General features: G+C 35.8%; 9 protein-coding genes across 11 annotated transcripts in view; 6 read left to right on the top strand and 3 right to left on the bottom strand.

Moving 5' to 3' along the window:
- LOC129788401 (N-acetylgalactosaminyltransferase 7) overlaps positions 1–25,725 on the top strand; it is a 783,634-nt gene that overhangs the window by 475,495 nt on the left and 282,414 nt on the right. The window lies entirely within an intron of this gene.
- On the top strand, positions 68–7,355 carry LOC129788402 (heparan-alpha-glucosaminide N-acetyltransferase-like). Its single transcript, XM_055824447.1, has 5 exons — positions 68–2,185; positions 2,261–2,438; positions 4,697–4,901; positions 4,983–5,626; positions 6,501–7,355. Exons 1-5 carry the CDS (start codon positions 1,789–1,791, stop codon positions 6,808–6,810), a joined length of 1,734 nt encoding a protein of 577 aa, XP_055680422.1. The 5' UTR covers positions 68–1,788; the 3' UTR covers positions 6,811–7,355.
- On the bottom strand, positions 6,867–10,664 carry LOC129788450 (uncharacterized). The gene is made up of 4 exons (XM_055824551.1): positions 10,546–10,664; positions 10,005–10,227; positions 8,763–9,006; positions 6,867–7,687 (listed from the first exon to the last, which is right to left on the bottom strand). Exons 2-4 carry the CDS (start codon positions 10,202–10,204, stop codon positions 7,457–7,459), a joined length of 675 nt encoding a protein of 224 aa, XP_055680526.1. The 5' UTR covers positions 10,205–10,227; positions 10,546–10,664; the 3' UTR covers positions 6,867–7,456.
- On the top strand, positions 10,891–12,826 carry LOC129788457 (mitochondrial import inner membrane translocase subunit Tim23). The gene is made up of 3 exons (XM_055824559.1): positions 10,891–11,052; positions 11,158–11,422; positions 12,489–12,826. Exons 1-3 carry the CDS (start codon positions 11,004–11,006, stop codon positions 12,778–12,780), a joined length of 606 nt encoding a protein of 201 aa, XP_055680534.1. The 5' UTR covers positions 10,891–11,003; the 3' UTR covers positions 12,781–12,826.
- Positions 12,890–16,229, top strand: LOC129788446 (uncharacterized). Its single transcript, XM_055824543.1, has 4 exons — positions 12,890–13,646; positions 13,801–13,879; positions 13,965–14,018; positions 15,678–16,229. The coding sequence occupies exons 1-4, from the start codon at positions 13,448–13,450 to the stop codon at positions 16,105–16,107; spliced, it is 762 nt and encodes a 253-aa protein (XP_055680518.1). The 5' UTR covers positions 12,890–13,447; the 3' UTR covers positions 16,108–16,229.
- On the bottom strand, positions 16,297–20,356 carry LOC129788445 (Krueppel homolog 2). 2 transcript variants are annotated; one of them, XM_055824542.1, is made up of 5 exons: positions 20,117–20,356; positions 19,845–20,034; positions 17,272–17,521; positions 17,066–17,199; positions 16,297–16,908 (listed from the first exon to the last, which is right to left on the bottom strand). In XM_055824542.1, exons 2-5 carry the CDS (start codon positions 20,000–20,002, stop codon positions 16,680–16,682), a joined length of 771 nt encoding a protein of 256 aa, XP_055680517.1. In that variant the 5' UTR covers positions 20,003–20,034; positions 20,117–20,356; the 3' UTR covers positions 16,297–16,679. The 2 variants fall into 2 exon arrangements, with proteins under 2 accessions (XP_055680517.1, XP_055680516.1); XM_055824541.1 differs by having other exon boundaries at positions 20,113–20,331.
- Positions 20,519–21,617, top strand: LOC129788454 (protein-lysine N-methyltransferase CG9154). Its single transcript, XM_055824554.1, has 3 exons — positions 20,519–20,962; positions 21,022–21,166; positions 21,239–21,617. The coding sequence occupies exons 1-3, from the start codon at positions 20,819–20,821 to the stop codon at positions 21,598–21,600; spliced, it is 651 nt and encodes a 216-aa protein (XP_055680529.1). The 5' UTR covers positions 20,519–20,818; the 3' UTR covers positions 21,601–21,617.
- Positions 21,546–22,293, bottom strand: LOC129788463 (prefoldin subunit 1). The gene is made up of 3 exons (XM_055824567.1): positions 22,087–22,293; positions 21,882–22,024; positions 21,546–21,812 (listed from the first exon to the last, which is right to left on the bottom strand). Exons 1-3 carry the CDS (start codon positions 22,132–22,134, stop codon positions 21,605–21,607), a joined length of 399 nt encoding a protein of 132 aa, XP_055680542.1. The 5' UTR covers positions 22,135–22,293; the 3' UTR covers positions 21,546–21,604.
- Positions 23,124–25,620, top strand: LOC129788458 (calcium-independent protein kinase C-like). 2 transcript variants are annotated; one of them, XM_055824561.1, is made up of 5 exons: positions 23,124–23,251; positions 23,334–23,511; positions 23,652–23,683; positions 23,926–23,996; positions 25,192–25,620. In XM_055824561.1, the coding sequence occupies exons 1-5, from the start codon at positions 23,242–23,244 to the stop codon at positions 25,393–25,395; spliced, it is 495 nt and encodes a 164-aa protein (XP_055680536.1). In that variant the 5' UTR covers positions 23,124–23,241; the 3' UTR covers positions 25,396–25,620. The 2 variants fall into 2 exon arrangements, with proteins under 2 accessions (XP_055680536.1, XP_055680535.1); XM_055824560.1 differs by having other exon boundaries at positions 25,159–25,620.

Here is a 25,725-nt window from a genome sequence, read left to right as displayed (position 1 = left end):
TTTTTGATTCGAATTTTTTATGAGAAAGTTAATCTTTAAAAATTCTCGAGACAATGGGTTAAGTTTTCTTAAACTAAGCTTCAGTTTTTTTAAGCTAAGCTTAAGTTTTTAAATCGAGACCTAAACTCTGTTACGCTAAGTCTATTATCTTTTAAATTAAACAATATAAATTGTTTTAAACTAGACCTAAGTTTTATTTTTCTTAACTAAGTTTCTTGAGTTAGGCTAAGGTAGGACTGAATTTTACGAGTTTTGATGCACGAAGACAATCTGGAGATTATTTTAAGTACCTGCAGGTGTGTCAAAATTGTAAAAATCATCCAAAAATGAATTTATTCACAACTTAGCCAGACTAAATTTTAAACCCCTAAAAGCCTCACCTTAAAATATTTGATTCGACCTAAAAAAAAATTAAGTTTGACTTAACTTAAGCCTACCTTAAAACTTAAGGTCATTCTTAGGCTTAAAGATTTTTTAGGCTAGACTTATGTTCAGCCCCAGTGTAGCCTGGTCTAATCTTTTGTTTTAGGCCTTAGCCTTAACTTAAAAAAAAACACTCAAACTTAGATTAAGAAATTATAGTTCAGCCTAAAGGACTTAAATCTGGCTTAGAAAAAAAACTTAGATCTGAATTAAGCCAACGAAGCCAGACTTAGTCGTGAATTTGTCCCAACACTAGTTAGACAGTCTTAAGATTTGAAGAAGAAGACTTAAGAATGTTTTTAAGTAGGTATTCTTATTAAAAAACTAAAGGTTTTTAAAGTTTTTTTTTTAATCTAAACTTAGGATTTCTTAAGTCAGGCTTAATAGCGCCTAAGACATAATTCGTAAAAATCTTCAAAAAAAAATCATTTAGCCTGATTCAGTTCAACTTAAGAAATTTAAAGTTTCTCTTTAGGAAATTAAAGAAAAGTTAAGTTTTTTCTATAAAAACTTTTGACCCTTTTGACGTTTTTAAAAAATCTTAAATTTCGATTTAGAAAACAAAAAATTCTTAATGATTATTAAAAAAAAATCAAAAGTTTTGCTTAATAAAACTTAATAAATCTTAACTTTTGCTTTAGAAAACTTTTAAAAAAAATTATTAAGAAAAATGTGAAAAAAATCTAAACTTTTTCTCAAGAAAACTTGAGAAGTCTAAACTTTCGCTTTCGTAAACTTAAGAAATTCTTTAAAAAAAAATTAAATCTTAAGTTTTCCTTAACAAAACTTAAGAAATCTGAACTTCAGAGAACTCAAGAAATTCTATAAAAATAAATTTAAAAATCTTAAGAAACCTTAAAACTCGTGAATTTCACCCAATGTAAAGGGAAAACTCCTGATCAGGAACATTAAAAAAAATCTTTTAATCAAGAGAAGAATTTGAGTCCCTCTTGGTTCCATCTAATAAATCCCCCAGCAACACATCTGCTGAGCATTGCTGGGGAATCACAGGTGAAGCATTCCGTGGCGGGGGCTTATCGCTTCCCTGAGCATAAAGCCCCCGCGTTAGTAGAAAGCTCCTTCTGTTGCAATTCTTTTTCAATAAACATTTATTTATACATTTTTTCATACATTGGCAATTTCCATCGACGTTTCACTTTGAATCGCGCGCATGGCGAAATATCCACACAGTTGGGGAAGTGCTGCACACAGTGTGAGGATCAGTTGCAATTTTGCCGCGCTCGCGGAAAAGTGATCTCGCATCCCGCTAATTGTTTTCTCGTGCGGAATTATTGCGGGAAATTGTACAAACGATATATCTACTTAATGTGTGCTTAGTCAGTTGTGTTATCTCCCCCGCACAAGATGACCCTGACGTGGTTGGAGGAGACAGATGAGGAATTTCGTGATCTCGATCTTACGCAATTGAATGTCGATCAGGCTCTTGTCAACATAACATCCTACTTCCCTGTACCACTGTGGGCCTACACAGCATCCGCAGAGTGCCATCGATGCTACTTCACGCGCAACCAGGAGATCCATCGCAATGGGGAGCTACTGCTGGAGGTTGATACGAAATTCCATCTGCTGTGGCGCTTCTACAAGCGCAACCTCGGACGCTACACTGATAGCACCAACATCAGCGACTTCATCTGCGAGGTACAGCCGGATGTTGGGGAATTCGGCGTGTATGACATTGTGATTGATTCCACGGGGAACTGCAATGTCCACACAGCGCATGAGCCCGTCAACATCTACTGGCGTGAGTGTGGGATCACCTCCCCCCGGCCCCAGCACATTTGAATACATTTCAATCTGATCAGTCGCAATCTTTCAGCCCTCCTAATCTACTTGTTGATCATCATAAATCTCATTGTGATGTTTGTTGGCCTTCGATGGGGCTACAGGAAGTTCATCGCCAAGAAGCACGTTGCCACCAGTGCTGGAAGTTGCTCCACGGAGCTCCAAGGAAAGCCCCAGAGGCATCGATTGCGGAGTCTCGACACCTTTCGTGGGTAAGTCCATCAAATTTTTACTTTCATCCATCAATTCAAAGTCGGAGAAATTTATTTTTAAAAATTCACTCAAGAGCATCGCAGAAAATGCGTGAGATTTGCATTAATTAGCATTGCGTGCACGCAATGCATTTAGCCACACAACTAAACAAGCATTTAGAAATAGATAACGCCCTACATTTTTATTTATTTTTACAAGAAGTACCTTCGGGCATTATTTTAGTATTAGAAACCCATTTCCACATAAATCCATGTTCTATTGATTTTTATTATAGTTTTTCTTTTTTTCTTTTCGCAAAAAAAGCGGATGAGGAACTCTTAAAACCAGAATATTGCAAAATTTTAATTTTCTAAAGTCAATACGCTGAATTTATTTCTTTTCAATACTTTTTTTTATTCTTCTTTATATAACAAACAAAAAGATCACGGAGCGTTGAAAAGTGACAATAGGTGTGGGAACAATAAAGAAAAATCACAATTTCCGCAATAAAAGTTAAATGCTCATGATACACCACAATACACTCCGGGAACTGCGGCACAGTCTGTTCAGCAAAAGGGGAAAAAGTATTTTTTTTATGACAAAAAAAATTTATTGTAGAGAATTTTTTTTTTAATTTTCTTTATTTATCAGATTAGGTGGACTAGACGGAGAATTTGATAAAAAAAGAAAGTTCTATCATTTAAAACTAATTAATTTAGTCGGTTTAATTTAGATCTAGACTGGAGCGTCAAAAAATCTAATTTTTCATGAATAATTTCTGAAGATTAAAAATTCATATTCTTCCCTTATTTGTGCGAATCAGGAAGTCAAATAAATCAGCTTAGAAAATTGTCTTAATTTGATTTTAACTGATTTGCTAAAAGATTTAATATAAGGCTTACCATTAGTTCAAAAACTAATTTTAAAATGCAAGAACCTTCATTTTTTAATATTTTGAGGGGAAATTATCTGACAAATATTTCAACATTTTCTCAGAATATTTGCGAATATTCCGAATATTGGTAAAGAAATTTTTTATTTACCCATTTCTGTTAAAAAAAAACTAAATGTTCCGAATCTTTTTAATTTGTACAAAGAATTTTTTTTCTAAATATTTCGAATAAATCTTAATATTCCGAATATTTTCTTTATCTTCTGTATAAATATCTGATTAATTTTGATTCATATAAACACTTCATATTCTTTGTATTCGATCATGATTTTAATAACATTTAAATTGAATAGATTAATTTATGGTCAATTCCATAACATCAATTGATTTTTAAAACATTATTTAAGAAACAAACTGTCAGAATCTTATAATATTTATCATAGAATACCTACTAAAAATCATTTAACTGGCGAATTGCAAGAATTATTCTGCAATGCTTGAAAATCTTTATTTCCTATTTAAATAAATTCTTTTAATATTCTATTCCTTTCATAGACAGACTGTACCTAAAACTAGACAATTTACAAACTTATTTAAGTATTAAATCTTTCTCCCCTTTTTCTTGAACAGACTGTGGGCATTTCCCTCAATGGCAATTCCTATGAAATTAACATCAATGATTTGTTTTTGCTTCTCTCCCATTCTTCTACGTGCTTTGCTCTTTTTTATTCCCTTAATTCTTTCTCTGTCTCTCTCTGTCGTGGCAGGAATTTTTAAAGAGAAGCAAAAACTTTATTCTTTTTCATGTTGGAAAAAAAGAAAAAGAAAAACCTTCAATGGGAAAGTTCCAATCATACCAATTCTTGCAATATTGCACTAAAATGCTATGAATGTGATGGCGTTTTATTGAGTGATTTGTATATAATTTAAAAAATTAATATTTCGTGATCTATTTTTTTTATTTCACAAATTCCATTTCCTCACTTTATGATTTATTAAGTCTTTTCTTTCTTTCTTTTAAGCTTCTGGATGGTATTTAATTTTTTTTTTTGGTTGAATTACAGCCATTTGTCGTGCATTCCTTCGCACAAGACTTTAATAATAATGCAAAGTTTTTTTTTTATTTGTGATTAATTGGTAGGTTTGTTTGGTTTATTGTCTTGAGTACGTCGTCTTCAGGAAATTCTTTTTTGTAGGAAATTCATTAACAAAAAAAAATATTCAAGAGGTGACTGTCTCCGGGTTTTTTCTTCTTGTCTTTCTGTGAGGGAGAGTTCAGTACCTCTTTGGAATAAAATTAACGTGCGTTTAATGCGCGAATGCACCGTTAAAAAAATCATACCTTGACCTCAATGGAGGGTTGTGCGTGAAAGCTTATTTTTTCAGGATCATCACCCTGATCATGGTGTTTGTGAACAACGGTGGAGGTTCGTACTGGTTCATGGAGCATTCCATCTGGAATGGTCTCCTTATTCCCGATCTCGTCTATCCGTCCTTCCTCTGGATCATGGGGGTGTCCACTGCTCTTGCAGTTAATAGCCAAATAAGCCAGAAAGTCTCCAAAGCCAGTATCCTCCTGCAGATCCTCAAAGTTTGTTTGATGAAATAATTTTATTTTATTTTTCAAAATTAATAAATGTCTAATTTCTTGGTCTTGATGGTTTTTTTTCAGCGCTCTGTGATCCTCTTCCTCCTTGGATTGTTCATCAACACCATCTATGGAGCTCAATTCAAAACTCTCCGTATTATGGGGGTACTCCAGCGCTTGGGAATTTGCTACTTTATCGTTGCCTCCCTGCACACGATCTTCCGACGATCGGACATTGTTACCCCGCCGAATCCTCTGCGCGGACCCTACCAGGATATGCTGCTCCTCCTCCCCGAATGGTGCATTATGCTAACACTCATCATCCTCTACCTTGCTGTGACGTTCTTCCTACCTGTTCCGGGTTGTGGTAGTGGCTACCTTGGGCCCGGTGGAAGGCATGACTATGGAAAATTTCGAGATTGTCCCGGTGGGGCCACGGGGTACATTGACAACCTCATTCTCGGAGAGAATCACATCTCGGAGTACGCCTCAACGACTGCTGTGTACGACTCAAAGCCCATTGATTCGGAGAATCTCTTTGGGACCGTTCTCAGCGTCGTTCACACCTTCCTGGGGGTTCAGTGCGGGATGACGTTGCTCGTGTACAGCCATTGGAAAGCAAGGGTACACCGATGGCTAATCTGGGGCGTCACATTGGGACTTCTTGGTGGGCTCCTCTGTGGCTTTTCACGCGATGAAGGATGGATTCCCATCAATCAAATTATGTGGTTTGTAATTGATTTATTTTTATCAATTTTTTATTTAGTGCTTCTAAGGGTTTTAGGACCTTGAGGATTATGAAAATGGCTAAAAGTATCAAAAGAAGGTCTCTTTCTAGTATGGCTGCTTCTGAAGCTAGTTGATATAATGTATCACAGAGGTCGCATTGAAGATTGATTTAGTCGTTTTAATTTAAACCTTTGAATTTGTATCGATTAGCTCACAGACTAGTGGACTGTATTTGGGCTAACGTACTATATTTCAGTGAATCGGGATGTGTGGTGGGATCTGGGGAGGTCTGGGTGGGGTGTGTTGAAGATCTAAAAAGGAATTTTACAAAGACTTAAAATTATCTCTAAACTATCCTAATAAATGTCTTATATTTCTCGACTGAGCTTCCTCGAACTCCCTTTCCACCTTCCGAACGTATTCTATTTTCTCTTTTACTTCCTGTTTAATGAAATATATAAAATGAATTTCCATTCCTATTTCTGCTTAACCTCACTTTTATCTGGGCGATTTTCTTACTCCTTTTCAGCGGGTATTTGTCGTCTTCCGCCATATCTTACCTACAAAATACAATCTATAAGAATTCATCCTTTGATTACATATAAAATTAACAATTTACGGCTATTTTTACTCTGATAATTCCTTATTTTCCTCGCGATAATTTCAACACGCTTTTCTCTGACTTATTTCATCACAAAATGGCTATTTTCGCTGTTTTGCCCATAGGCCTACTTTGTTCCAAATTCAAATTCAAACTTCTATCATTAACACAGCGACGTTTCAACGCATTTTTATTACTTTCTTCAGGCTCTGTTAATCTGTTATAATGTTTATTCTTTTAAATTTTTTATCCCCTTTTTTCCACCATTTCAGGTCACTCTCATTCGTCCTCGTGACCTCATCCTTCGCCTTTCTTGCCTACACGCTCTGCTACTTTCTCCTGGAGGTACCCTTTGTGGCGAAAACCCTTCGATGGAATGGAGCCCCCTTCTACTTTGTCGGCATGAATACAATTCTCATTTTTATCGGAGACGAAATTTGCCACAGTATGTTACCATTTCACTGGCGTTTTGGGCGCATGAATACCCACTTTATGCTCCTACTGGAAAATGGCTGGACAACCTTCCTGTGGATTCTCATTGCACTCGCGCTCTACCAGAAGAAATGGTTCTTCATCGTTTGACTCCAAAGATTTGTTTTAACTCTTTTTTTGTTTGTTTTAAATTCAAAACGATAAAATTTATAAATAAAATAATTTTATTGCAATTTCTATTTCATTTCACATTTTGTATTTTTTTTTAAATACGAAACTTCCATCCTGGGCTTTTTAATATGTTGTATAAAAAAGTATTTTATAAAAAAAATATTCCCTTCACATATTTTTTTTGATTGTTAGACCGTTGTTTGTGGATAAATGCACAGGAAAATGTACCTACATTAGCTCATAGAAAAATCGGAGGATTTTCTCATATATAAACTGCGCATGGGAGGATTCTTAAATTTCTATATAAAAAAAATAAATTCTCATTTAGATTTCCTTCATCTCCTTATTTTTTTGTACAATGTTGGACAATTGCTATAGATGGGAAAATTTTCACATTAAATTTTCCATTAAATTTATATAAAATTTTTATCAAATTTCCTCTCCCTTCTCTCTCTCTCTATAAATACTGTGTATACTTGGAATGTTAACCGTCGAATTTTCTGCATGCTTTCCTCAATTAAAAAGACAAACTTCCCAAATCATCCTACATAGAGATTTCTCTCCCTAAATTTCTACTGAATTTATAAGTTAATTTAAAAAAGTAAATGTTGAGAAAATATCCTTTTCAAGAGATTGTACATTCACAGCACATAAGCGTGTAGTAGAGGCATGTGACACACTTCTCATTGGGCTCCTCACCCTCGTCTTCCTTCTCCTTGTCCTTCTTCTTCTTCTTCCGCTCCCCCTTCCTCCGACTTGGCACAGAATTGGGATACAAAATACCATCCGTCAGATCATTTGTGGACTTCTTGGTCCCCTCAGCTTCACTCAGATTCTCAATTGTGTCCAGATCATCCTGAAAATTTCACCTCAATGTCACCTTTCTTCTCACTAAATTCCTTTTTTTTTAACTTTAAATATTTTAATTTCCTTCGTTTTGCATTCTATCAGAGTGTTTAAAATATTAAATGAAAGTGTGAAGCTTGTTGCACTTTCAATTAGCATGATCTTACAAACAGAGAAACTCCCACATAAAATTAAATTTCCTATTTTCACAGCATTAGCAGGAATATGTCAAAATTTCTTCGCAAATTAGCAACATAGAGAGCAAATTCTCAGTTGCAAAAAAAAATAATTAAAATCAATTTAAAAATCAAATTTCAGAAAGAAATTGAATTCTCATTAAAAAATCTAAAGTGTAGGTCGTAAAAATAGAGCCAAATGGTTGAAGATTTTACTTTTAAGTTTGTATTTTAGTCGTCTGAAAGAAATTTTAGATTTTATGGCTGTTGTAAGATGAGAACTCAATCTAATTGGCTCCTTTTTTTCTTGACCCACACTGTTAGTTTATATAAAAATGTTTTGTTTAGCATAAAATTCATTATTCATTTGAATATTTTCTAACACAAAAATCGTATTTTCTTCTTCATAAAACTGACTCTGTGGAAAATATTTAATCAGACGGATAAGAGAAAATTTATTGCATGATATTTAAATCATTGCTAAATCTTCCATCAACAAAATGTTCCCTAATTAAATATCATGAGACATTCTTTTGATAAATTCTCCCTGCTCATTTCTTAGGCTCGAAAAAGCTGTAATGCAGCACAATTTGTGGGTAATAAAAGAAAAACTATACATTGCCCACAAAATGTACCTTTTATCTAATCTTTTTTTTTGTGAAAGAATTCCTCCTTTGATATAAAAATCAAAGCATTTTAATGACACTAATTGCGCACCTCTATTTGCTGTTTGTGGACAAACAACCTATTTTGGGGGCTTTCTACACGCATGGAAGACACCGCACCAAAGAGTAATTGTTGATTAGCTAAATGGTCACTAATTCTGCGCGATGGGAATGCCCGCGGATGATGAGGTAAGTGCTAAAGCGCTGTGTAAATGAGCAAAGGAGGAAGATTGCGTAAACTCACCGTTTTCGAGACGCAGCTCCCATTTTTGCGATCCTTGAGAATGAGTGTGGCTGTATTGCTTCCGCCCTCCGGAAAGCCATGCTCATGATCTCGATCGTCCTCCTCCTTCACTGTTTCCAACTTTGATGGATCCTTGAGGGCTTCTATTTCCCCTCCACCGCCACCTGCTGCAGCACCAATCATACACGTCGATGGCAGCATATTTGCCACGCTAGGCACATCCGAAGTGCCCGGCATGTCGTCTCTGTAATTGTTCACAGCAATTGTAATTAGGATGCTTAAGCTGCAGCAGCACTCTCAATTAATAATTTATTAATGAGGGAAGTTTAGCTGCTTTCAAGCAAACAACGTTTATGAAGCTTTTTTCTTTCTTTCTACAGAGATTTTGCACTGAAACATCCAATAAAGATTTCTTTCAACTCAATGTGGGGACAAACTCCATTAAAATACAACTAATTCTTGGAATGACTATATTCCATTTAATTCAAACCACATCGCGTTTTATATTGAGAAAAAAAATCACAGGGTGTCCCTAATATTTTTAAAAGCTTTTTGCTCAATTCATTGATTTTAGCAGAAACGATGAGACACCCTTTTTCAAAGAACGTGAAGGAATTTAATTTTTAAAAGAAATTGTCATTCCAATTGGAACGTTTTCTGCAAAATCTCAGCACTTTTATTTGTCCTCTCTTAACTTCCAATTCGATTGCATTCTACCCCAAAAGAGCACAACACTTCCGCACTGATTCGTTGCTCATCCAGACGCTGACTAATTCCTTCTCAGCTGTTTAATTTTAAGCAAATAAACGTCCGAACTTCCGGAGGAGGTTTTTGTTGTATGAAGAAACTTCTTGTCCAGGAGGTGCAGAATGAATTTTCATGATGAAGCCCACTTCCAGGTGAACTTACCTCGGTCCGTACTTAACGTAGAGCATAATAATTTGTTGTATTTACAAGAAAAAACCTTCACCATGACTGATTGATTTTGGGATCAAGAAAATGTTCAATCTGTGGATGAGCCCCCCACCGATGGTGGTCAGAGAGCGAACATGACTTTGGGATGAAGATCTCAGCGATCTCAACCTTATTTGGAGCTCTCAAACAAGTCAAAAGGGGGAGAGAGAGGATGTGTGATGTGCTAATTAATCACAATTGACGCCCAATGGTTGATGCTTGTAATTAGTGCCAATGATGAGATGGGCTGTGATGTAGCTACACAGAGAAACATGCCATGTGACTTACGAATTTATCAAATCCCGCTGCCCTTTGCTTCCTCCCAGTGACCATGGTTCAATCTTCCTCCCGTGCTGCCCACCGTGTGCCTGCCCTTTGTTTGTTGGCTCATAGCGTCCCTTGTAGTTGTGCTTCTTGCGCCCTGGAATCCAGAGTATCCGCAAACCACCCCCCGACGATGAGGAGCTCTTCTTCTTCCCCGAAGACATCCGCACTCCGTCTCACCAGCTTTCTTTTGAAACACAACAGAAGAACCAAAAAGTTGTTAAGCACAACAAACCAACACTCCCCACACACAGCCCCAGGCATGCCATCACACAGACAAAATTCTCCAACAGAATAAATGCCATTTTTTTGTCCCCGGACAATCTCTTTTTTCTCTCTTCGCCATGATCTTTGCGAGAATTCCCAGAGCAAAGGCAAAAAAAAAGAACAATCAATCACAATTTCATTGCACAATCGATTCCGGGGAGACAAATCAGTGGGAAAGCTGGCTAACTAATCAGGCACGTGCTAAGATGAATTAATTATGTGATAAGAGAATAATTACATGTTTTAGTGGCCGAATAATCCTCGAAAAATTAAGAAACAAAACAGAGAGCACACGATAAAAAACACGAAGACAACTGAAGTTTTAGCAAATATCTGACACTTTGCGAACTTTCGCGATGTGACGGCGACGTAGATAAAAATTGCGAAATATATCAGAAATTCTCTCAATTTTCTTTTATTTTCAATAACAAATATTTGTAAACTGTCTGCAATTTATTTGAGAATCTCTACGGCTTCTTAAACAGCCTCAAAAAATCCAAAATCTTGAGAAAATCGTAAAAATCTCCAAATCAAGTTAACGGAAAAATTCAAAATTCTTGTAAATTCCATGGTTGTTTGTAAAATCTTCACTGTGCTCCAATCCAAAGGAAAACTTCTTTGGGGAAGAAAAAGGTGCAATTGTGTGTGAAATTGGAGAAATAATTGTGATTTAGTGGAAAAGACAATTCCTCAACCATGTCAGACGATTATTTGAGTAAACCCTTGTCCTTTGACCCCGTGTCAGGTGAGAAATTCCCAGAAAATCTCCTTCAAACAGAGGAAAAACCTCTAGTTACATCATTCCTAACCTCAAAATGTTTGCATGCTCCGTGGGGGTGCTCCTTTGCAGAATCTCCAGCTGCAAGTAGCAGACAGAAGACATCCTCACCCATTTCACCGTATCTCAACTATGACCCGCGATTCCTGCAGAGTGCACAGCCTGAATTTATCTTCCCGGAGGGTGCATCAAAGCAACGGGGACGTTTTGAATTGGCCTTCTCGCAAATTGGATCCTCCGTGATGGTTGGGGCCACAATTGGTGGTATGGCGGGATTATACAATGGAATTAAGGCCACAAGTCTTGCCAATCAAACTGGGAAACTCCGGAGAACACAGTGAGTGTGATAAATTAGTAATTTTTTTTTTTAAGAAATCTGGGTTCTCCTGAAGGGCTACTTGTAAGGATTAAACGGACGTTTGAGGCTTTTCTAAGGTCTCAGAAAGAGAGTTCTTGCGGTGAATTGAAAGTTGAATATAATTTGAATTTAATTTTGGGCTGAAAAACATTTTTTTCCATAAAAAGTAAGAAAGATTCAGGAGAAATATTCATCCGGAAGAACTGGAGGAATAGGACAGGCGAAGAAAATTTTATTTTGTTTACAAGAAGTGAAAGAGAGTCCTCAGAGACTACAGAACATATTTTGCGTGTAATAAAATGATATTTAGACATCTCGTAGGCTTAGAAAGATTTTTTTTAAAGGAACATTCAAATAGATCCCATTTGATCAAGATTTAGGGGAGAATGGGGTAATAAAGAAGCATTTTTTTTCTATTTTTTTTAGAACCTACAAAAATCAAAATTAACCAAATTATTTAAACTCTTATCTATAGATTAATTTCTAGGATGAATATTAAAGTTTTTGACTTTTTCGGCAGGTTGATCGGTCTAAAGGTTTTAAATCAGTTTTTTTAAAGTCTGACTTAAAATTTTTAAGTCGGTCTTGAAATTTTTAAGTCAGATTAACATTTTACAAATTTTGATATTTGGAGATTGTCAGACTTGAAAAAGAAACTTACTTAAAACCTTAAGACCGACTTTAAAAGCGACTTAAATTTTTAAGCCCGACTGAGTAGTGAATTTCGCCTCTAGTTTGAAAAAAAAACTGAGGTCTAGCTAAAGAAGTTTGTACTGGTTTAGAAACTCAGATCTGACTTAATACGATTTTCTCTCTACTAAAGAAATTGAAACTTCCTAAATTACAGAGTCTATTCAATTTCCGATTTCTTAGTTTTTTGGAACTGCCGAAAATTAAAGAGAAAAAAATTAAAATTTTGTGACCCGGAGAAATTCATCTTAAACCCACAGTCTGGAGATCACACCCCAAAACCCGAAGTCTCCGGGTGAAACCCCTAGAGGTGGTAACCCTAAGTGAAAGCATTTTGTTGTTGTTAATTTTCCAGACTCCTAAATCACGTAATGAAGCAAGGATCCGCCACGGCAAATACCTTGGGGACCATTGCAGTGATGTACTCGGGCTTTGGGGTGTTAATGCAGTGGGCACGTGGGGAGGATGATGAGATAAATACCGTCTTGGCGGGTACAACAACGGGGCTGCTGTACAAATCAACAGCTGGCCTGAGGAAATGTGCCATTGGGGGTGGAGTTGGTTTCACATTGGCAGCCCTGTACTGTCTGTGGGGCATCTCACAGGGTAGATCATCCAAATTCAATGACTACAAGCAATTTATGTAATAAAAATTCCGCACCAAATAAAATCTTAGCAAAAGTTAGTCAAGTATGCTCTCTGTTTTTTTTTTTTTAATTCTTCTCTCCCATGCCTCTGTGTGGGATTGTTAGTCACACATTGTTGTGTTACCTGTGCTGATAGAAGTTACCTACATATTTTTATCTAATCGCACAAACACTGTGGGAAAAAATGAATTAATCACTGGCACGGAAGGTACGCAATCTAAAGGGTTCTCGAGAGGAGTTTTTGCAATTCTTTTTATGACAAATTTCTCTCCTTTGTGGAATTTCGCGAAAGTGGTTTACATATTTTGGTGATTTTGTGGTTGTGCAGTTGATGTATTTTGGGGAGCATAAGAGCCGTTGCCAGCATAAGAAGTGACCCAACGCATACATATTTGTGGAGTTCTTCGCATTTATGTGACTAATACGCACACACAGAGTTTGGAGTCTCCATAGAGCGAGAGAGTTTGGTTGTTGTAACCAGTTTCTCAATTTACCTGCTCGCGCGACACGCCTTTTGTTGTGCCTGAGAGTGTTTTTATATAAGAAAAAACCAAGCGTGAGTACTACCAAGACAGGGTGGAAAATCAGTGAGTGTGACGACCCATTTTCATTGAGAAAACTCCCAATTTGTGACCTTCCTGGCGCCCTGACGTTGCAACAGAACGGGATGGATGAATACGGAGCTGAGAGTCTCTTGGCGTGGTTCTACCCACTCATAGCTGCCTTCTCCGTGGTTGCTACTGTCACATTTGCCGTGGCGTGGAATCACTGGAAGTACGTCCTGGACACATGTGATCCCAAACTCTTCTGCGGATGCATCTTCAATGCCAGATCAACACCAACGTACTTTGTGGGGGCACATATTGGTGAGTTTCCAGAACTTCTCTGGAAGTTTTTCTTTTTTTTTTTTTTCAAACAAAGAATTTTATTGATTAACTTTTCATCCCTTTTGTGCCCTTTTTCCCCCTTTCTCCGGTAAAGTTTATTAAATTATTTAAAAATGTGTGGCCTCAATTGCAGCCTATTGCTACTGGGCAACCATTGGACCCCTCCTGGGAGCACTAGTGGCCGTCTTCTTTGGCACATATCATGTATTTCGGTAATATTATTTTCCCCCCAAATGCCTCCTCTTTCCACTTTTACCCACCCACCCACTAAAATGACTTTGTTTTGTCTGCTGGTAGCGTCTGCATGGGGAAAGGAAGAACCAGGACGGGGACGACGACGGTTAAACAAAGGTGAGAGAATTTGTAGGGAATCATTTATTCATTGTGGCGCGTATGTTCAATGCATGAGAATATTATGTTGCTGTGGCCGAAATGGCTGAGGCATGAATAATTTTTTCCTAATTAGAAAGTTCGGTGGCAGCATAAACACAGTGATGGACAATTAAACTGCTCAATTTGCTTCAAATTCAATATTGAAAAGTTGATATTTTTTGGGCGAAAATTTGAAATTGTTGCTTTAAAGGTGAATAGTTAAGTTTCAAAGGTAAAAAATAGACAGTTTTTAACGAATTTTTATGCTCCTACACGAGATCTTAAATATTTCAAGCAGGGGCGTAGTCAAAGACGATATTGTGGGTGTCTAAAAATCCCTAAAAAGTCAGAGAATTTTTGTTTTTTCTTTAGAGGTCGGAAGAAATAAATTTCAGACCAAAATTATGATTGAAAATATTTTTTTAAAGTTGATTTTTTAAGGAAAAAAAATGCCAAAAATGATAGTAAAGAATCATCAAATGTTAGAAAAGTAACGTCAAATGAGCTAAGAATTCTATGATAATAATTAAAAAAAAAAAAAGATTTTGATTATTTAGTCCAAAAGACTTTAGATAAGTCTAACGTTAAAAGGAAAAGTCAAAAGCTAGAAGAAACGTCAAATATTACAGAAAAAATACATTGAACGTTAGAATAAGCCAATTTGGATATCCAAAATAATATTCAGGGCATATAAAAATAAAAAGTAAAAGAATAAGATGAAATATTTGAACAAGAACCTAAAAAACACATCAAACGTTAGAAAATTAACGTCAAGCTCTGGAAAAAACTTAAAACGATAAAACAACGATTTTTTTATTAAAAAAAGACGAACTTCAAATCAAATAATTTACAATTAAATAAACAGTCAATCGTTAAAAAGGAAATGTCTAGATTTCCGGGTTTTTCGTCGGATCGGTATAGTTTGAGATTAACAAAGATTTAAAACATCATGAGTTTTCATCCCAGAGCTTTCGGCTTTACACAATGCATTCTTCAGTGGCTGTGGAAAAGTTTATTTGGACATTAAACTTTCGACGAAAAACCCGGAAATCTGAATCTTACAAATCATGTCGGTTAAAAACAATAAACTAAAGAAATCTCATACGTTAGAAGATAAACATCAACTAATTCCATGAAAAACAATTAAAATTTAATCTTAGGTAAAATGACTTCGTGGATATGTTAAACATTGAAAAGAAAAGTCAGCTACGATAAACGTCAAAGGAAAAGCACCTTGATCATTAGAACAAGATCGTTAAACGTTAGAAAATAAATGTCAAAATTGAAAATAATTTAAAAAAAATTATAAATAATAATAGAAAAAGAAAATATTAATTTTTAGCATCCTTTTGATTTAAATTTTAAGAAAAACAAGAAAAATTTAAATCATTTCTTTTTTAGAATTATTTCTGACTACGCCACTGATATCAAATGCTCACCACTGTGTGGCTTTTTATCAAGAGAGCCCCTCATTTATGCACAAAACAGTCAAATGCTGTGCCCCCTGAATGGGCCATGAGATGTGAATCATTTTTAATTAAATTATAATTAATTCATTGCTCTCTTGCAGTTGGGGGAATAATTTTCCGGCAGTTTTTGAGCTAAAAAGTAAAATTACAAAAAAAAATGATCTTTCAGGTCAGGCGATGTTATTGTAATGACCACCCGTACAGAACTCACGGATGACTCCATCTCACCGTACTGGTGGATTCCGAGTAGCATTGCTGCCTGCCTCATGACACTGTACACGCTCACGCACGCTGCCATGGCACTCGATGGGTTCCTCTATGCGTGCCGTCAGTACAGGATTGAACTGACCAAGTACATGAGAGCCACGGGACCCCTTGTGGAGAGTATTCAGGGGAGGATCTCGTGCGCAGCTGTCTTTGACTTTATGGACTACATCCATCCAGACGTCTCGTACGATCGTCGTCGAATTGATCGCATCAACACCCCAGCTGCCCTCATTACGGGGCTCATTGCATCGTGGCTCTGTGTAGCTCTCTGGGCAGCCATTGCCTTCATCACCATCCGTCAGGCACGTCGTAGTCGTCGCGTGCGAGTGTAGTGGAATACAAACCCCCCGATCTCCCAGTCTTAAACACCACCCCCATGTGCCTTTCAACACACATCATTGCTTTTTGTACCGCCGAATGATTTTATGCGCCAATAAAACTTTTTTTTCCAACACGCCAACCGTTTCAATTTGCACCTGACCCTGTCTCATGAAGCGCCCCCCATTAAAAAAAACCCCATCTTTCCGTCACTTCTTTATTGTGTGGTGATTTTTGTTTATTTGTACAGAAAAATTACAAACTTGTCCTATTTAAATGTTGTCTTTATGAAATGTTAATCTTTTTTTTTTAATTATTATTCCTTCGCTCCCGTGTTAGCAGCGAAATATGATATGAAAAGTCATGTGAAATACGATTAATTATGACAAGAAAAAAAAACTAATAAACGTAATGTACAATTGTTTTTTGGACATTCCCTAACCAAATGAAGAAGAAAAAAAACTAACAATGCAATAAGTTTGGATAGAGTAAAAAATAAACCAACAACTTTTACGAGTAGCCTAACTAACTTCTCATGTTCTTTTTTTTAGTAGTAGTAGTTTTACCCAAACCGGGAAGATTTTTTTTATTGCTGCGGCGCTTGCTGAATTGGTGGTGCAAGGCGAGAAATGAAGCTAATACCAGCTCGGATGATTTTTGTCACAATTGCCGGCATTGATGGGTTATTGGCGATCATTTCAGCTGCTAAGCGGCATTCGTAGAAAATATTTCTCGTATAGGGATTACGACGAGATGTGTAGCGCATTGTAATGAAGTGATAGTAGATTAAGGGTGTCATGAGACCAGCTTTACCCCTGTTGAATTTTAAAAGGAAATTACTCTATTGCTAAGTTGTGAATGCTTTGATGGGTACATTGGCACGACGGAACAAAAATTAAAAGAGAGTATAGTGCCAAGACACAAACCTCTTTGATGAGTCTTTGCTAAACAAAAAAATAAATAAATACTTACAAGAGAACAAGAACAATGCTGAATGGCATGAGGATAACCTCCGTGAAGGCGGCTAATCGAAGGATGTTGCGTGTTTGAAATTCAACTATTGAGATCAACAACCTAGCACCCCACCACGAATTCTGTCCAAGAGTCTGTAAAGGCAGGCAAAAAAAATCTCTTCAGTCTCTAACAAATCCTTAAAAAGAGAAGCAAAGAGAACTCACATCGAGGAGTGTAAGAGAGTAGCTGGCGGAATGTAATACTGCAAAGAGAACAACCGGCAGGAGAATGAGGATCACAGGGCTCACATATAGGAAGATGAGCGAGAAGAAGAGGTAGTGGCATGAGTCCTCCAGCAGAAGTTGCGACAGGAATTCCCGCGAGAAGGAAACGCGTGGCAACCGTTGATGGAGGCGTAGGGCCGAGGTGGCGGCATTTGCAAGGAGAACCCTGTAGTATGAGCTCTGAGCATTCCTACAAAAACCAAAATTTATTTTTTTATCAGATAACTCCACGGACGATTTCTCCCCAAATCTTATCTCTGGCACAGTGTCTACCTTCTCGCTAACAAAAAAAAACCCTCAAACTTTATCAGTCTTTTTAGAGTGAGAGAGAAAAAGAATTTTCTCTATAGATTGATTTATTCTTTCTTTCTTTGAGCACATGGCGTGTTTGATGAATTTCAACATTAACAATTTATGTTACCCCATCGTTGTTTTAATTGCCCAACCCATTGCCTATAGGCTCTAATGCAGAACATACAATGTATAGTACTTCTTCACAAGAAGGTGATTTCTTTCCTAATGCAATGACTCACCTTTTTGGGTTTTTTTTTAAATTCTTCTTTTTCTATCAAGCATAAAAATGTTATTCTGAATATTTTTATTTTCTTAATTAAAAACATTCTCTCACAGACAGATAAATGATTTTCATCATTATTCCTCTGTTCTTGAATATTTTATTTTTCTCCCATTCCAATGCTTTTTTATCACTCTTGTTTACTTTAATACTTCATGAGCTCGAGAGAAACAGCGTCAAGCTTTTTTTTTAATAAGAATATTACTCTTCTTGTTTTTTTTTTTCATATATTTAATCAAGAGAAAAAAATATAATATTGTTGAGGAACTAATTTGTTTAGGAAATTACTAATTAACACTTGGAGGACCGAACATTTTTTACCTACGCGGAGAATTAAAATGGTCACCGTGTCCATCATAATAAAAAGGCGAAATATTAAACGTTTTATTAATTGTAGATCTACTTATTGAATGAGGATCGAAAGTTTAATTAATTCTTAATCTATTTCAAGTATTATTGCGCTCAATTTCTAAATAATTTATCAAAAAAATTGACAATGAAAAAAAAGGTCCGTAGAATCAATCAATGCAAAACTGCACATTCAAATCAAATTTTTTCCTACAATTTTGCCAATTTTTTTATTGAGCCTGAATAATCACTTCCTTCAGTTCTCTAAGTAACTATCTGACCACTTCCGGCATAAAAATGAGTTCACACTAATGATTTGTAAAATACGGGGAAACATAACCTCAAAAGGCTGTCAAAAATGTATGAAAATTTGAATGGACACGGTAACCATATTCATCCTCCACGTATAATTTCAACTTTGACCTTAATTATCTTTTAAAAAGAAAAATATTTTACGGATTTTCTTTTGCCTAACTAACGGGTAACTTAGAGTAATTGAAATTCTCTACACATAGACGTGATATTTATCACGATAGGTCCAATACATTTTAATCTATGACGATTTAAAAACTCGAAATGGCCATAAATCCTCTATGTCTTAACATAGTGTCATTCTTTGAAGTAAAAAAAAAAACTTTCAAGGATAAAAGTTAAGTAAAAAAAAACTTTAAATTGTTCTGGACATTGACTTGAACCGGGGGTAGTTTAATTGAGAAAGACATATGCCTGATTATTGTACAAATAAATTGCCTTAGAAGAACAAGGAAAGACTATTTAAACGTTCTTTTTTATTTCAAATTTACGACTAAAAATTAGTTTCTATTTCTTTTTAGATATTCTAACGAACCAAGTTTAAGGTTGTTAAAGAAAAAGTAAAAAAAAAATATTCAAAGTTCTAGGACAAGAATGGACTGACCTTTTTCTTAAGAAATTAAAAATCTTTTTTTTATATAAAAAATTAATAAAATAAAAGCATAGAATAAAGAACAATTCAAGTAATAAATCGAATTCATCCCTGAAGGAACGCCCTCAAAAACTATCTCAATTTATTTTCCCCGCAAGAGGGCCATAAAGTACAAGGGAAGACATCTAGCGTGCAATTCATTTCGAGGGTTTTAATCACACAAAGAAGTAAAATAAATAAAATCAGTCAATTAATTTGTTGCTCACTATAAAAATAGCGATGAACCCACAAGTCATCCACGAACATTTTTTTTTTCTTTTTACAATCTCTCACATTCAATCAAATAATAAAACGTAATCTCTCTTCCCAACACCACACGCAATCCCCTCGCAAAATCTTTGGTGGCGAAAGCCATTGTGGGGGCTTTTGTGGGCTAAGAAAAATCCCTCGTGGTGCCCCCTTTTTCTTTGGATGCACCACAAGGAAGGAAAATGGAGATGTGCAACAAACCCCTCGGAGGGGCCGCGCAGAAAGTGAAATGAGTCGCTGATGCGTCGAGTGGGGGGACTTGTGTGGTATTATCATGTGGCTCGGCACGAATTCAACGGTCCGGAACGACGCGGTGGGGAAAGTAGATGGCTGGCTGGCTAATGAACTGCACACAGGATTTAATTTTGCTGCACTTACCCAAAAATGGGGATCAGGTAGCCGAATGCAAAGAAAATGGTGAGCACTCGTGTTGCCCACAGAGCAACATCCAATTTATGTTGCGTTATATGCGCCAGGAGGGCATCCGTTCCACGCGGGGGCTGCTGCCGTTGCTGCTCCTCATTCTCACCTGGCATTCTTGCTACCTTTTACTACGCACACACAGCACCTACACGGAGCGTGAGGAAAAGATGAAAATGCAAATTCATTCCCGGAAAATCTCACGTGCAGCGCCTCCACGACATACTCACACAGGCGAAAAAAAATTAGTTCCTCCTCTGGGGATTAAAATGCCAGCAGAAATGCGATTAATTGCAAAGGCTACACCACCAGCACAATTCCAACGTCCTAGTTGTGAGATATAAGCACTTTTCTGTGAATTTTATTGTCAGGAAAGCTACTAAAATTGAAAAACTTTCTCCTTTATTTTTTTCTCTTCACTCCACGATGAAATAATTGAGTTGTCCAACATTTACCTGCAAACTAACCTCACAAAATCCACTGGAAATTGCGGAAATTGATGGGAGTCCAATTTAGTGCCATATGGGACAGTCTTATGCTTAAACATAACGCGCAGAAATTCAAATTGCGTGGAATTTTCCCTAATTTTTGCTTAGAAAATTGCATTTTATTCCCAGAAAAGCATTTAAGAAGCTTCTAAAACTGAGAAGATCCATAATAAAACCCAAAAATTCACTAAAATTGGTGCAAAAAAGAAAAACTCAAATTAGCCGCCAAACATTTTTCAGTTCAGTACACGCCGCAGGCCGCGTTTTTCTTTACTTCGAATTTTCTTAACAATTTCCCTGTTTTTCACACAAAATATCTCATAATTTAACATCTTCAGTGTATTCAGGATCTATTTCCATTCCCCTGAACCCTAATAAATCACAAAAACAATTCAAATAGGGTCAAAAACAACGAGATTCTGCAGCTTCCGGAAATTCTTTGAGATGGAAGTTGAGGAAAAGAGATGTGATGTTCAGGAAAATCCCAGTGATGATGAAGAAATCTGCCTTCCCAGTGATACTCTACAAATCCTCAAAGACTTCTTAGCTGAAAAGGCCCGGGAAGAAGAGACTTTAGAGGAGAATTGGGTAAGATTCTCAAAGATTGCAAAGTCAAGAACTAAAGAGTTAAGAATCTTTCTTTTCAGCAATTGAGTCAGTTCTGGTACGACGAAGAGACCATTTCAACAGTGGCAGGAGCATGCAAACAGATCTCTACGGGTAAAGATTTCACCATTGGACTATTTTCTTGCCCATCGCTCTTTGAAGAAGTCTCCAAAGCCGCTCCAAATGGTAAGTTTTGCAGCATAAAAGCATAACTGATCAGTTGTAGTTAACGGAGCGTCTGCATGGATGTATTTGCAGTTTATCTCTTTGAGTACGATGAGAGATTTTTAAGGAAAGGAGAAAATTGCATTTTCTACGACTACACAAAGGGGAAGGACACGGAAAACTTGAGGAAATTCCATGAATTCTTCGATTTGGTCATCGCAGATCCACCTTTTCTCTCCGAAGAATGCATCGCCCGCACTTCAGAAATCCTCCGGCATGTCGCCAAATCCTCAGGGAAGATTATTCTCTGCTCTGGAACAGTTGTCACACAGTGGGCAGAGAAGTATCTACAGCTGAAACCCTGCAACTTCCAACCAAAGCACAAAAGGAACCTCGGCAATGAATTTGCGTCTTTTGCCAATTTTAATCTCGACACCTTCATCCGGAACCAATAAAAAACTACTTGGCTGCATCTGCATCACGTTTCTTCTGCTGCACCAACTCTCGGAGGTTGTCCTCTTGCTCCTTGAGATTCTTCAGGACGTAGTTTTTGTTCGTGTCGCATTGACTAATCATTGAATCCACCTTTGTCTGCTTTGCCTTCAATTCGGACGTCATCTCTGGAGCTGATGACAGTGCAAACATCCTCCCAATTGAGGCGTAAACCCTGCAAAAGAAACCAAATGTTGTCAAAAGATCTCCCTTTTTGGGGGTGTTCCGGGAGTGCTGCACAAACTTTGTTTCCGGTGGCAGGTTGGAGACTTCGTGTTCTGTGATTATGAGACGCTGTTTGGACTTTTTCAGTGAATCAATCTGCATGTCAAGTACCCTCAGCTTCTTTGTGGATTCAATTTTATTCATTTGCATCTCCGCAAATGCCTGGAAAATGCGAAAATTCCTTTTATTATCAACAAACTAGAGGCGGGGGTGGGTTTGTTTACCTTTCGCAATTCCAAATCAGCAGGAGATTGTGCCACTGCAGCAGCCATTGCAAGTAAATAATTATTTTAACTGTAGACAAACTGAAACCACTGGAAACTCCACAGAAATGTGTATTATTTGATGAGAAATCAAAAAAGAAAATTCATGTGAAAAATGCGGCGAAAAAATTTTGCTTTTGGGTTAAAATCGGAAATCTTCGGCAATCTTCAACAAATAGTGCTGCTAAAAAGTAGCAGGTGGTGGCTTTTGGAACTACTTAAAAGGGCGCCAAATTCAAAAATAGTCAAAAAAGCTGATCAGACGAGAAATCCGCAAAATTCCTTTCTTTATTAGGGGAGTCCGGGGCTATTTAAGTCAATTTGCATATAGACAGAAGATTATTTTATTTTTAAAATATTTTTTATGATTAATCATTTATTTTTTTATCTCAGATTGAAGACTCAGATAAGAAGAATGTTTGGAGAATTTTCTTTTTATTAATTATTCCTGACCTAGAAACCTCAATTATCAAAATAAATTAATTAAATGCTCATTGAAATAAATAAAAAATATATGAAAATTAATTTAAGATTGCAATAAAAAATTAATGTAAATGATTTTTTTTAAATTTAAGATAGATTTGGATTAATTAGTTCTAACCTAAGAACTATAAAATAAATTAAAAATAAAATTGATCAAGTATTGGTTTCAAATAGATCTTCTATAAGATAGTTTTCTCCAACTTGAACCCTTTAATCTGGATTAAAAAATAAACTAATTGAGTTTTATTTGCGTCTGCTGCAGTCTTAGTACACATCCTTGGAGAACATCTAAAGAAATCCCAAATTGTTTTTAATTTTAATTTATTTTATTCACGAGATCTATTTAAAAGATAATTTTCTCAGAAAAAAAAGGAAAATTTTAAATAATCCAAATTTATTACAAAAATTCCACCAAAAATTAATTAATTGAAGAAAAAGTAATTTTCTCCATCCATTCAACAAAATTTCCATTCATAAAAGCTCCCGCCGAAAGCTTTCGCGAACTTCCATTCGGTTGTATTTTCTGCACGGCTCCGTATAGTTAAGTCGCAGTTTCATTCAGAACTCCAAAGTGAGAAGATCAATTTCATTCTTCGTCTCTTGAGCTAAATTGTCGTGACAAATTAAACCACAATGGCCATTGGTAAAGCCGAGATTAAATTCTAATTAATCAAACAATCTCCACTCAAACTGATAAAATTATTTCTTTTTATTATCTCCTGAAGATTCCCCAAGTGAAGTGACTCCATTGACTGTATCCGGGTCCGAAGGTCGTGAGTTGGAGCGCGCGGGGCTCACGCGCCGGAGGAGACGCGGCCGTGTCCATCAAGTAAATGGACACAATTTCAAAGCCACAACTCTCAAACAGCCAACATTCTGCACCAAATGCCGCGGATTTATCTGGTGAGGCGACCTCAATGCAATTTCCTTGCGAAATTCTTTTCCCTCTGTGGACCTCTGTGGGGGGCTGTTCAATTTATTTGATTAAATCCCATTTCTTTTCTTGATAAAAGAAAATTTATTAATTTTTTTATTTCTTGCAGGGGAATTGGCAAGCAAGGCTATCAATGCCAAGGTAATAAAAAAAGAAATAATTTTTAATCCTTTTTGCTCTATTTAGGATAGAAATTGCGTTCTAACTACCCACGCGCATTCCCAATAATTCTAATAATTCATAACATCCGCTTTTGCAATTAAATAAAATTGACTCCTCCAACACCCAAAGCTTCGCAATTTTGCAAAATTATCCCTCTTTCACTGTGAAAACACTCACCAACAAAATTAAGCTTAATAATACATAATTAAATCTATTTTTAGTTTGCACTTGCGTCGTTCACAAAAAGTGCCATCGTGCCGTCATTACAAAATGCGTGGGGATGGAAAGGGAGGTGAGTTCTGAATGTTTCTTTACTTGATCCATTTTATTTTAATTTCTTCTCATGTGTGTTTAAATTGTTTTCAAAATATTTGGAATTTCTACGCGTTTTACGCCAGCCCGGCAAAAAGCTTCGTTCTTTCTCTATTAAAATATTCTGAGAAAAAAAATATGTTGCGGATGTTGATGATGTAGCAGCATCATATTACGTCGCTAGAAGAGTTTGTTTGCACATTTATTTAACTCATATCAACACTTTGCATATTAACCTATTGAATTAGTACATAATTATAATTTTGTCAAGTTACTTACCGTGTTTATTTAAAAAATTGAAATATTATTGCAGCAATTTATGCATTTTAAGTAAATAATCTTTTCAAATACATAGATACATTGAACACATCCGGGTTAATTATAAAACTCACTTAAAGCTTCTTTTTCCTTAAGAATTCCTTTTTTAATATTAAAAGATAATGAAATAGAGACTTTAGGAAGTAAGAAAAGTAGCTAGAAAAGATTTAATTTGAGTTATATCATTTATCTTTTAATTAACCCATTATTTCGTTGCTTTCTAGTTAATTTATTTGGTTACTTTATTTTAATTTACTTTCAAAAGTAAATGATAAAGAAATTGATTGAAATAAAGGAATTTTTTTTTGAAATAATTTTTCTTCCACTCTAAATGGATGTTTAAAGATCTGATTTGGACCACGTTTCTATATGTACTTTTTTAACCATTTCATTCATTCCCTTTATTTCATGAATAAAACAAGCTCAAAAAACTTTAAAATTTATGATCAAAATTTCACGAAAACTTCTAAGCTAACGACCATCCATCAGCTCATACTGATCTGAATTCTATTTTCTTAATTATTTTGATTACAAAAAATTTCATTAAAGATTTCTGATAAACCAAAAAATTAATTGAATAAATTATTTTGTAAAAAATCATTATTTGGCTGACAAAAATGAGTTGAAAGAGTTAAAAATAATTTTGCGATAAGGCAAATTTGTCTCATTATCGGGAAAACTCGGTAAAAACATACATACGAAATAATCATAATGAAAGCTTTTATCGCGCACGAGCTTTAAATAGATAAATAGAAATAAACAAAGACTATTGCATGATAAAAAATTAGATAAAATTTATTTTCTCTCATTTTTTCTCTTCGCAGTTTTTTATGTTTTATATGGATTCATTTTTGCAGCCAAATGATCAACAACAAAATGAACAAGAACTTCCCCACAGTTTTGCCATTCATCACTACAATCGGCCAACCTTCTGTGACCATTGTGGATCTCTTATTTACGGATTAATGAAGCAGGGAATGCAGTGCAATGGGTGCAAGATGAATATCCACAAGAGGTGCCAGAAGAATGTGGGGCATGACTGTGGCGCACGGACAGAATAGGAGAGGAATTCTCTTTTTGAAATTATTTTTATACTACAAAAAAAAAGGAACTAATCAATGAAAATTGAAGTATTTTAACACGAGCAAAGCTCTCAGAATTTGTCTTTATTTTTTTGTGAATGAAGAAATTTTTATAATATTTTTATGAAAAATTAACATGTGTAACACAAAACTTTGTCGCATAGTGTTGATGAAGAATGTGAATAAAAGAAAATCAAAGCCTCAGATTTTCAATTAACAAAAATATAATTAACAAAAATATAATAAAGCACAAGGCTCAAAACCAAGCTTTAAAAAAAGCTTGTAAAATGTACAATAAATATTGTACAT

This window comes from Lutzomyia longipalpis, chromosome 2 (genome assembly GCF_024334085.1).
Source record: "Lutzomyia longipalpis isolate SR_M1_2022 chromosome 2, ASM2433408v1".
In the NCBI taxonomy this organism is placed as follows: Eukaryota; Metazoa; Arthropoda; class Insecta; order Diptera; family Psychodidae; genus Lutzomyia; species Lutzomyia longipalpis.
The sequence above is the reverse complement of the archived record's forward strand: the minus strand, read 5'-3'. Positions and strand labels throughout refer to the sequence as shown.